The following is a 12,506-nucleotide window of genomic DNA, read 5'->3' on the forward strand; positions in this document are numbered from 1 at the left end:
AAAGAGCATTTCAGTAGGAAAAAGAACAGAATGGTTTCTTTTACAGAACTGTAACCCCCAGCAGAATAAAAGAAAGCAGTACTCAGCTAGACAAGTGTGAAAGACTATGCATACAATCTAAGAGAACTTTTTCTCTCAGGCTGCTTCCACATCCAAAAGCTTGTCAGAAAAAGATTAAAGGCTGAAGTGATATGATACTGCAGTTATGCAGCTCACACAGCCACCCCTGCTGTGAGCTTATACACACAAACCCTTACACCTTGATTGGCCAACATTTGCCACAGATGCTGTGGCTCACTACCTGCAGGTATCAGAGCAGATCTATCATCAGTTCAGAACTGTAAAGATTTGTGAAATATGAATGTACCCAGGTGCATTTCTCACACCATGGGTTGTGGAACAGCTTCCTTGCAAATTGCCAGTTAGTGCAATGAACTGCTAGGCTATAGCCTGGATGCTGATAACGTGCATCACACAAAGCACACAAACACTTTAGCACACAGATCTGAGCCCTTTGCTCAGCTGGGCCCTGCACCCCACTCCTGCCCCTATGGCCAACACTTGCCCTGCCCCAGGGCAGACATGCAGCTTCTGGGCTGCAGCAGGATGAGCTGTTTCACACTGCTCCTGAAACTGTGTGGAAATTGGCACTTCATCTCATTTGATCACAATAATCCCTGGGTGACTGAATAAAAGCTTTTCCAGTTTTTCAGGCAACTATTGGACTAGCAAAACTTTACCATTGATCAGGTATCCATCTGAATAGCTGCAAATAAGCAGAGGGAAGAGCAGTGGCTGCCATTTATTTCTACTGCCATGACTGACTGACAGGGACTGGGACTGTAGACAGAGAACAGGCTGTTCTGAGTTCACTGTCTCCAAACAGCAGCATCCTTCCTCCAGCATGCCTCCTCAATTTGAGCTAATCAAATCCCACCTCCCAAAGTCACTGCAGTACCAGAGAAATAAGAGATCACTGGTTTGAGAACCACTTTTTTCAGGCAAATTAGTATAGAAATACTACAAGTATTGCTCGATAAGCAATCCAAAAAGCTCCACACATAATAATCTGTTGCATTAATCCCTATTTCTAATACTCAGGAAGTATTTTATATAACAAGCACTCTCTAATACATCAACTTCTCATGGCACAGCTGTTATGCAAAGTGAAATTCAGTGGAGTCAAAATTCTACATGCGTTACAAAGCTAATCCTGTGAGGTTAGCTGTGACTTTACAACAGCAACAGGATTGCTGTTATACAGAAAAATATGGAGAAGCAGCTAAGCAGCCAGCCTCCAAGTTGTATGCATTCCCAAAATAAACACAACCTCTGGTGTAGCACTAACTCAACCAGTTTCATTGCTGTCACAGCTGCTAGGACACTGACAAAGGACAGTAACAACATCCTACACCAAATGCTGCAGGACAGTGATCTGTACATCCCTATACCAAATAATATGCAGTTTCTGTTGTGAACTGGGCCTAGATTAAGCAGCCAGATTATATCTTACAGAATGATTTACTGAATTTACTGTTCAGTTCCATGATAAACAATGAAATATTTATTCTGCAAAATATTTTTTCTATGTTGTAACCACATCCAGCTGTTACTATCCCATGAAGTTTCTACATCATTAAAAAAAATACTGCTGAACTATTTATTAGGGAGGAAGGGAGAAAGGGAGGGAGGAAAGAAAGAGAACTATTTGTAGTTAAATAATCAGTGGCTGATTCTCTCACCATCTCAGGTGGTCATTGCAAGGTGCACCTTTCATTTTAGAGGCTGAGGCCAACTACAGGACACACCTACACAACACACCTCAGACAGGCCACTTTAGCCCCACTACAACTTCACCCCAGATGTCTGCCACCTCCCCAACTTTGAGGGCAAGCACTCAAAGTGGGGTGGGATGGAAGGCTGCAGGAGCATGGCTATTCATCTCACAGCACCCACAGCTTGTACAGAAGTGGGAGAGCACAGCTGGCTGAGCAGGGTCTCCCAGGTCTCAGCACACTGCTGTGGGTGAAGGGTATGTCTCAGAGCAGCCACCTGCTTCTGTGTGAAGCACATCTGGGGCCAAGTTTGATGCTCAACAGGCAGAAGTGAACAGGCAACTGAAGGCTCTCTCTTCTCAGAGACAAGTGCCCTGAGGTCAGCTGCTCATTTTGCTCAGCTTCCACCTAGCCCTGAACCCCTGGCACCTTCCTTTCTAAGGAAAATCTCACCCCTCCAGACACAGCAGCGCACTGAACTGGAAAATGACTGGCAGCAGTGAGCCAGAAGGCAGCACCTTCCTCAAGGACATAATGATCTCCTAGTCAGCAGGCTCCACACTGTCCCCAGGAACTTGCCAGCAGCAGAGACCCCAGCTCTGAATGCAGCCAATTCCCTAATAACAGTAGCACTAGAATGACACTTAAAGGAAAAAAGTGCCAGTCAGGTGAAGTCTTATCCCCTGTGCTGATACTGAGCACAGCCCAGAGTCACTTGAAACAGACTCCCACGGCCTTTAACAAAGGCAGTCTTACCTCAGTCTCCTGACACTAGTCAAAGCAGCCAACAAGAGAGTTTGCTTAGTTAAATCCTGAAGAATATAGCTAAAGAAGCCCATGACAAAAGCCAATTTCAAGAATTGCTCAAATTTTAGCCAATTATGAGATGGTATTTGTTTTGAGGAAGCTGGGAGGTCCTTTTAGTAGACATAAGACACTTCAGTGGCGAGAGTTAGGGACAAAGCAGTTAGGAAAGCACATGACACAGAAAAGTAGATTCATATAATGTTCCCCTACAGACTCAGAAGGAAAACATATGGCTTAGGAATGCATGTGGGCTCCTCAGCTCCCTAAGCAGCCTGGCAATCCCAGTGCTGAGCAGCCAGGGAGTGAGCTGCAGAATGTTCCCAGAAGGATCTCTGTAATATAGTTGGTTGAAACCACTTTAAGGGAAAGGTCTCACATAAAATACCAGTTTGTGGAAAGCAAAGTCCTTGACAGCAAAATGTCATCTTTGACAAAAATAGATTTCCAAATGCTAAAAGCATGATTTTTACTCTTTTTAGGATTAAACATCTTATCATCTTATTTAAAAATAGCTCGTTACATAATATGAAATGAAAAAGGCATCTGAACAAAGCATTTTAGTTTGAAATGCAAACTTTCAGAATTTTGCTTCATAAGCAATTGACTCTTGTGAGTGGGTGTTTTATTTCATGCTGGAACAAGATATTTTAGTTGCTGTATCCTTAAAGCAGAATTTCCCTCAAAAGTGAGGATTCCATGTTCTGTAACACTCCAAGCACTTAGTTCTTGCCACCTTTTGAATCTGATGTTCTGCAGTGACACAGACCACACGAACTTGTCAGTTGGTATATGACCAAATTAGACAGCAAATCCAGCCTCTTTCTTTCAAGGAAAAAAGAAAGAAAAATATTATCTTTTCAACACCAGAAAAGTAAAGAAACTTTACTTCACCTTAGGAGTTAAGAAACTGAAATTAGCCTCAAAGTGGCCTCTGAGAGGTATCAAATCTGCACGATCACACAATTTGCCAGGTTTGTAAGGAAACTGACTGCACAGTTTGCCAATTTAGAATTGACATTACAGCTTTGTTTTTACAGCAAGAGAAAATGGCAGTCAGTTTAAGTATTTTTAATTAGCCTGACAAGGGCTTCTGTTGACTCACACACCAGTCAGCATTCTGGGGCTAGCACAAATCATCCTGAAGAGGTGCCTGGAGACACTGCTGTGGGGTCATCTCTCCCCCTAGGGCTTACCAATGCTACTGAACATCAAGTGATCAAAGACATCAAAATTCATTATGTGCAAGATCATCCTCTGTGTTCACATCCCATCAGCAGCACAATGACACTTTAAATCCACTATGTTGATAGCTCTCTAGAAGAATATCCTGTGAGAGGGATGGGACACAGTGCTACACCAGAACTTGACTGACTTGCTCCTCTGTTAAAGTACTCCCCAAATCCCAGCATCCCAACTGTGCTGCTCAAACACCAGTTCCAAGATGACATTCTCATCAAAGGAAAGTAACCATGGAATTCACTGCCTAAAAACTCCTCAGGGTTATTCTGTTAGTGATTAGTTGTCAGTCTGTGCTCCACACAGCTGTTATTATGTTTGACAACACTCAAACTCTCTCCTAGTCTAACAGATACTCAAAACACACAATCTAATTTATATTAGCAAATGCTAAACATGACACACACCTACTCATTGAAACATTTCTTAATGCCTGATGCACAGCAATGAAGGCTGCAGAAAGTTTGCAGTTCTTCTCCTCCAAGCCTAATGTAATCCTTCTCAGCCTAGGCTCCAATTGCAATTGAATAAACTTTCAGATTTTCCAGAATCTCTGCTGGCTGAAGCTGAATGAAGTATATTAGTCAAATGGCACTTAATATTATATTCATCACTATAGGTGGCTCTTTTGAAGGGCCCTTTTGCAATATTTTCAAAAATTACACAATTTATTAATAATTCTGGGTAACAGTGAACAAGTCAGTTAAGAGCACACTTAGATCTAAAGCCATTTTGCCTTGTGCATGCCCATCCCAAGGGACCAGCAGGTGAACTTCACCATCCAGATCAAAAGAACTGCTGCCCAGTGGCCCATTGCAGCTGATGAAGCAAGCACACAACTACCATCCCCACTGAGCCAAGCTCCAGCACCCCTAAATACAGGTTATCTCCTTTCCTAACTGCTCCATTTCCTCACTCTTGGCAAACCAGCACACGACACAGAATGGATCAGAAAATCCTTGCTAACAGCAGCAATATTCACTGAGCAATTCAAGTCTTCCTAAGAAATAAAAAAATTAAACCAGAGCATGTGGGGTGTTCCAGGTTAAAGCATATTTATACAACTGCAACAGTACATCAAACTACAGGGAAGTGAGTGGGAAGAGACAGATGAGCCACAGGCAAAATTTGATATGCATGAATTATTACACCAGTAATAATGTAATTAATGTAATTAATATGTACATCAGTACTTGCCCCATGTTGCAAGACATCTCACCCAGGGTGAAATCAATCACCAAATCCCAGAATATCAGGTTAGAAGGGACCTCAGGAATTATCAACTTTTCTCAAGAAAAGCATGGTCTAGACAAAATGGTCCAGCACCTGTCCAGCCAAATCTTAAAAGCATCCAACATGGAGGAATCCACCACTTCCTAGGGAGATTTTTTCAGTGGCTGATTGTTTTCATTATGGAAAATTTTCCTCTCCTCCAAAAACCTTATCAAGTTCAAGTTCAATCAACTCAGTATTAGTTGTGACCACACTATATTGTGTTAAAGTTGTTCTTACACCTTTAACCAAACTTTTATCCTATGAACTAAAAATTGTGAATTTGTTGCTTGGTTTTGTAACCATGTTGAGGGAAGAGGAGGGATAGAGAAAATGGCAAGTAGATAATTAGTACATACAGGAAAAAGACAAGGAAGAACAGCTGAAGGGGACCAAAGAATACTGTGAAGAAAACTCAAGGACAGGGAGTAGTCTGGGTAGACACTGCAAGACAGACAAGATGCAGGGATGGGGAAATGGGATAGAGCTGAAAAATTCAATATTTAAAGATTGGGTCATATAAGAAAAGCTAATAAAGCATTTGGCAGGGAAAAAACAAGATAGGACAGGACACAGAACTGCAGTAGGACTGAGAGAAGGGAATGAGGAGACAAAAACCAGAAATTTAATCGAGACATATGACTACTTTTGCATGTCTAAGCTGCACTTTTCCAGCTACACATGGTAATGGGATCTTGCTCAGTTCTCTCCTAACCATGCATCCTGCAAATGACATCCGGCAATGCTTTCCCAGTTTCCTCTGAGTTCCATACCCTGTGAGAAAAGTTGATGCTATAGAGACAGTAACTTGTTCTCAGAAACTGAGTAGACTTCACAGCCCAGCCTTCCACCAGGAAACTGTTTGTGCTCAGGGCACATGCAGGGGACAAATCTGTGCCCAGATGATGCCAGTTTATGCTGCCTTTCTGTCCAGTTAACACTCTGAGGCATAACCCTCTGAATTTCTGGAGTTGGATTCCAAAACATTGAGTTCATGTAGTCAGGAGCTGCTGAATAGCTTTGACAACCATGTGGGAATTAATGATCTCAGTTATAACTAAATAAATAACTAAAAAGCTATTTGTCACTGTTTTCCATCTATTTCATATAAGAAAACTAATATTTCCTTTGTGAGTAACATTTATTTGATCAGATGCTAAACCTTTTCATCCAATTGTTGCCTGATCAAATTTGTAAAGCACTTCCCTTCAAGTTTAAGGAAGGTTGACAGCTTTTGTATCCTTATCAAAACCAGAGATACACCTCTAGTTCTGCACAAAATAAAACGTTCAGTCTCCCTCTACTGGCACTGTATTAAATCAAACCAGAAAAAGGAAAAGAAAAACTAGAAAGCAAATGTTTATTGTTATCTTAGAAAATTCTATACAGAAGCAAAGCTCAAATAACAGAAGATTAATACTTTAATCATAGCTTCTAAACAAGTATTACAAAAAAGAACACTAAGGATCTTTCTGAATACAGCATGAGTCCCATTTAAAAGTATTATAGTTACTATACACGTAGCACCACCATAGCAACATAGCTATGACAGAGAAATTATTTATATCTTTGGGAAATTTTCTATTAAAATTATTTCTTCATTAAAAATACAAGAGAATATTAATGAACTTTCTGTTTCTGTAACTTCAGCTTATTTTATATTGAATCAGATATAAGCATTCCTGCTTGCTTCCAGCCAGACTGACTTACAATTAAGCTAGATCTTATTATTCCTAAATAAATTATAGATAATACATGGTTTTGGTTTGGGTTGTTTGTTTGTTGGCTTTTGGGTTTGTTTTGATTAAAACCAATCACAATTTGTGATTCAAGGAACTTCTGGTTTGCAATTTGATCAGTCAAAATATATTTAGTAATGAAAGCAAGCTGTCACTATATACAATACAAGAGATGTCTTTCACATACTCATACTTCAATGACAGCTGCAAAACCTCGTTGTTTTTTACAGAATTCTGCTTTTCTCAAATGATCAAGTGTATAAAGCACTCTGCTTGTTTCTAATATGGACTTGAAATATTTCATAGTACTTCCAGACAAACATATATCTTTTTTTACCCCAAATAAGTCAAAATCACAAGAGTAAGAGAAACAAGTGCCATGTCTGCCACAAGGCCATCACTGTGATTTCTTTCTTGCTAATTTTCTTCACTGGGGAATTTATTTAAATTTAGGTTAAAAAAGTATTATTAAAATGAAACTCTTCATTCATATATCTTACAAACCAGAAGTACTATACAGTGTACTGATTTTATCATATATTCTATATATATTCTATATTTTATCATATATTCTATGTACTGATTCTATCTATATTCTATGAACATTCATGTGTCCAACCAAAATGCATTTCACTCTGCAGTGAGTTTTATTTTCTATGGTAATACCTTTTTGAATGCAAAACAAGCATCACCCACTAAGGACAAGGGTCGGCAGCATAATGAGAAACACAGTAAGTTATGAAGTTGTCCCTGTCAACTGTTCCCCCCATTTACTCTACTCACTCTGGGGTTCAAGTGCTGCAGGCACTGTGCTGGCTATTGGATTGTATTGGATCTGAAGCACAAGCAAGTCAGATGTGGGCTCCCAAAGCTGTCAGGGGCCAGGCCTCTTCTGTGCACCCAGCAGAGACCAAGAGCCAGCACAGGTCTAAGACTGAGGAGTCGATGGCTCCCTGTGTGAGCTGCAAAACTCACAGATCCTCAACTTTCAGACACTGAACACAGTTTTGAGCATAGAGTTTTTGAAATAATTTTTTTCTACCTGTAGAATCAGATTAGAGCATCGTAAAAATCATGCCAGAAAACAAGAGATCAAATTTATCAGCCCTGTAATTTTTGAACTAACTGAAATTACCACTAGGAGTTAATTTGTCAAGCAGTAATCAAAAAGGGTTAGACAGAATTTCCATCTTTTCATGAAACAGTACTTGTTTGCAATTGGTGTGTACAGATTGCTTAATGGTAGCACTCAAAGAGCTGAATGTGAACTTAAGGTTAATTGAAAACTACAGTTCTACCTCTACACAGAGATTCCACTATGTGGGGAAAAAAAGCATTCAGAATTTACAGTCAAATCCTCTAAATATGTAGAGGATTCAAGTAGTCTCATTTAAAAGGCAATTACAGTATATGCTTCCATACTGCTGGCATGGAGGCCTTAGTTATCAAGCTGATGTTAAGAAAGGCGTTTTTGGGAAGAAATATGCCTACACAGTAGATGACAGTCAAAAACTTTCATGCCAGGTTTAAGTAAAACAAAGGAATGCTTTTAAATGCTTAAAAATTAAGTTTCACATTAATACACAAGCCCTTACCTTGACTACATTAGCACATGCCATTACAGTAAAATTGTTTCAACAAAGTCTTTACATGCACCTCAAAGTTCCTACAGACATTTTTATGAAAAGACCATGCTTTATTTACTGTACCTGAACATTTCTGTACCTGTCACGCTGCATGTTAATGAAAAAATAAGATGGAACATTAGGTTATTTTCACACGTCCTTTCCAAAGGCATAATTTCTATTTATTCTTACATATGGTGTTACATGAAGTTTTACTTTAGAAGAACTACCAAAAAGCACTTCAGTCTATCTTAAGATGACAACTTTGCCAAGTCAAATAAAAAGGTTTTACTGTGCAGGGAAAAAAGGATAAACAATTAAAGAACATTATTTCTTCTCTTTGCCACACAATGTTTCAAAAACCCCCAAAACACTGATGCTGATAAAGGGCTTTGAGGGAAGTAGGTTTGTTTTTACTAATACTCTTCACCTTGGATCAACTTGGTAGAAAGGAGTTACACAGAATTAACAGCTGAGTCTACTGCAGCCTACCCAGCTGAGCTAGTTGAACTTTGTCTGTTTCCAGGTAAAACTACATCATTAGGAGTCAGTCATAACTAAGGAATAGCACAGCCTGGCCTCTTGACTTTAAATTAAGTGTGAGGGCTTAAATGAAACACTGCCCACATGAATGAAACAAACTATTTACACAAGTACACAGAACGTACTTACAACGTTTCTGGGAAACTGCCTGTAAACAAGCTGTGACAATGTCGCAGTTCTTCTGGACTTTTTGTACAAGCCTGTCTTTCTGCTTCAGAAGACGGAGCAACTTTGCCGATTGAACGGAAATTCTGTGATTCAGTTCTCGTTTTATAGTTGTTAATTCATCAACATCTGCCAACAAGCAGAGAAAACAACTTCAGTACATGCCAAAAGATTCAAAAGCAGCTTATTGTAGTTGACACACAAAGGCACTTGCCCCACAGACATTTACAAATACAAGCTTTCTATAAATGACAAGTTCTATTGACTGGGGTAATTCCCAGTTATAAACACCTTCAGAATCTGAGCCAAAGTCTTTAATTTTCTTTTAAACAGAAGTACTTCAATTTATTGCACAGAGTATGAATCTTAACAACTATACTGTTATTAACTCCTAGGAACGTGACAGATACAGACAAAATATGTCAACGAGTGCAACCAGGGGATACATTTTAAATACAGTACCTTCCAGAAGCTGCCTGGACAAAATATACATTTGTAACAGACAAGGGAACATGTTCAAGAAGCTGCCTGCAGAGCTACAAATGCAGCTCCAGAATTAGCTCTAAGTGGGAAATTCTTTCCACTAAGATGCAGCTAGATGACTTCTGTCATGGCCTCAGTTATCCCCAGCGGCCAGTTATAGCACCACCAGACCCCTTCAGTTCATCAAAATGTTTCAGCTTAGTTCTAATATTCCTGTTGTCCCCACATGAGGTGAACTTCAGGACCAGAGAAGGGAGTTGTGGGGGAGATGTCCTAAGTCCATTAATTTTTCTGAATCCTCTGCTCTGTTCTCAGATGCTCCCCCCACCAGTGAAATCCTGGGTCTTGCCTATCACACGCTGACCTCTTCAGCTCCTCCCTGCAACAGCCTGGTACAGCTTGCCACCAGCATCTACACAGCTGCCTGCTCCCTGCAGCTAACTTTTCAAACTATCACTTTCAGTGCAACCCCTGTCCCCTGACACTGGAAAGAAAATCAATCCAAAAAGTCCATTCTTCAGTAACTTGATCTAATGACAAAAATACATACCCATCCAAAAAAGCTACTGTCAGTGGGATGGTAAACAGCTCAGCTCATGTGGCAAAGCTGTTTCAATAATTCTGGAGAGCTTAAAGAAAAGGAAAAATTAGGCTGAAATGACCATCAACCATGGTCTAGTGAAAAGTATGATTGCAAGGATGGAGGAGCCACTGAAAAAACAATACTGTATTTTATAGCCACTACACTGTTTCAGCACCTGCTGCTCAGATGCAATTCCCAACCACCTGTACCAGACAAGGTAATTTAAAACTAGATCTATGGATTTGAAAGAAAAAAAAAAAAAAAAAAGGAAAAAAAAAAACCAAAAAAAAACACAAAAAACAAACCCACCAACCAAAAAACAGAAAAAACCCGTTGTATTTGTACTAATTTATACAGCCACCACCAGAGTTGTCTGGTGAGTTTTACTCTTTTCCACTTGTGCTGCTTAGCTGTGCCTCTAAAAAAACAGTAACTGGGCAGCAAAACAAATGAGTTGAAACACCACAAAATATATTTCTGAACAAGAAAATTTCCTGTTGAGTCGCAGGTTGCCAAAGGACACACAGAAGAACTTGAGCTACATCCTAGAAACATCAGAAGGCATGTCATCTCATTAAGAAGCCAAACAAGGAAGCAGATAGCTGTTTGTACAGCTCTGAAAAACAGGCATATTTAGTCACCTCTTGGGTTTTTTCCTCATCAAAAGCAAAAGTGATTAAACATCAGGAGACAAGAAGCCTTTGTTCTCTTTTCCTCTTCATTGGATCAGCTTGGAGTTGCACTTCTCGGTCTTTCACAAACATGCACTGTTGAGGCTACCTAACTTTCATTAGAATTCTTTGAAAAATTCATTTAGATTCTGATTGACTCCAGCATTTACATTCTTCATTACATTCCTTTTTTTTTTTTCAGAAGACATGCCGACCTCCAAAGCTTTACAGTTCTCCAGTTTAGTTTATGTCCAGTAGAAGTAAAAGGCTCTGAGAAAAACTCTTATGATACTGTGTGTGTAGCATCTCTTCTAGATTCTGAAAATAAGGACTGAGTGAAAGAAAAGAAAGAAAAGAAAGAAAAGAAAGAAAAGAAAGAAAAGAAAGAAAAGAAAGAAAAGAAAGAAAAGAAAGAAAAGAAAGAAACTGGACATTTATTAATTACTATAAGTGAGGAAAAGCACCAAACTCGCAGAAACACAAAAGCTTAGGCAGTCTGTCACAGGAACTAGTAGCAGACGACCCTAATTCGGCTCCTGGGGCACCTGAAACAAAAGAGGGGCCAACAGCACAGGAGGCCCCAGTCTAAAGGAGTTCTCAGCTAACAGCACATGGGAAGCTTCTGGGAGCCACGGCCATGCAGAAAGCCTGGAAATGGACATATATGCGCACACAGACACGTGCGTGCAGGCACGGAGGGCATCTTCGGGCAGGACTGCCTTGCACGCACAGAGGAAAAGCGAGGCGCCGGGGCAGCTCCCGGCCCCGGCAGGGCAGGCGGGCGGGGCGGGCTGTACCTTTCAGCCGCAGGTACTTGACCTGGCTCTGCCGCTGCTGCAGCTCCCGGAGGGCGCGGGAGCGGGCGCTGCCCGAGGGCACGGCCGTCTCGGCGGCGCTGTACAGCTCGGTCAGCAGCCCGCTCACCAGCGACGAGGTGCGGCTGGACCGGCCTCTGCCGGGACCCGCCTCGTCCTCCTCCTCCTCCTCCTCTTCCTCAGCCAGGCTGTCGGCGCTGCTGCCCGCCCTGCCGCCCGCGCCGGCCTCCGCCGCATCCATCTTCCGCGCCGCCGCCGCCGCCGGGTTCCGGGCTCTGCGCGTCCCACGGTCACACGCCGGGGAGGGGCGGGCAGGAAAGGGAAGCGGCCCAGAGAGCCCAGGCAGGAGCGCCCGGCTCCGCTCCCTCCCCGCGCACCGTGGTAGCGGCCGGGGCGGGGGCGCTGCACCTGCCGAGGGGCGGGGACCGCGCTCCGCCTCGGGGCGGTGACACCGGGCGCGGTGACACCGGACGCGGTACCCGAGCACCGTGCGGCTGCCGCGGAGCTCACCGCCGTCTTGCCGACCGTCCCGCTCCTGCTCCCCCGCTGGAGGCACGGCCCGGTTTTGGCAGCAATTCAGTACCTGTGCTGTGGCTGGTCCCCGCGACACCGCCTGCAACCCGGAGCGGATGGCGGGGTCCGTACGGCCGCCAGAGCCGGGCTCTGGCTGCGGCACCGGTGGCGGTGCAGGGAGGCCCGGCCACACGCGTAACAGCCGCGACTAATTCAGGTCAGGAATGGGCAGAATCACAGAATGGGTAAGGTTGAGTGCTCCAACCTCCCTGCTCAGGC

General features: G+C 42.3%; 1 protein-coding gene across 1 annotated transcript in view; it reads right to left on the reverse strand.

Moving 5' to 3' along the window:
• Positions 1-12,434, reverse strand: part of TBC1D30 (TBC1 domain family member 30) — a 52,416-nt gene extending 39,982 nt beyond the window's left edge. Inside the window, exons 1-2 of the mRNA XM_054631430.2 lie at positions 11,697-12,434; positions 9,127-9,291 (exon numbers count right to left, since the gene is read on the reverse strand). Of these exons, the coding sequence (XP_054487405.2) occupies positions 9,127-9,291; positions 11,697-11,955 (424 nt within the window). The 5' untranslated portion in view covers positions 11,956-12,434. The remainder of the gene's footprint in view (positions 1-9,126; positions 9,292-11,696) is intronic.
• Between the last annotated feature and the right edge of the window lie 72 nt (positions 12,435-12,506).

Source organism: Agelaius phoeniceus, chromosome 5 (genome assembly GCF_051311805.1).
Source record: "Agelaius phoeniceus isolate bAgePho1 chromosome 5, bAgePho1.hap1, whole genome shotgun sequence".
Lineage (NCBI taxonomy): Eukaryota > Metazoa > Chordata > Aves > Passeriformes > Icteridae > Agelaius > Agelaius phoeniceus.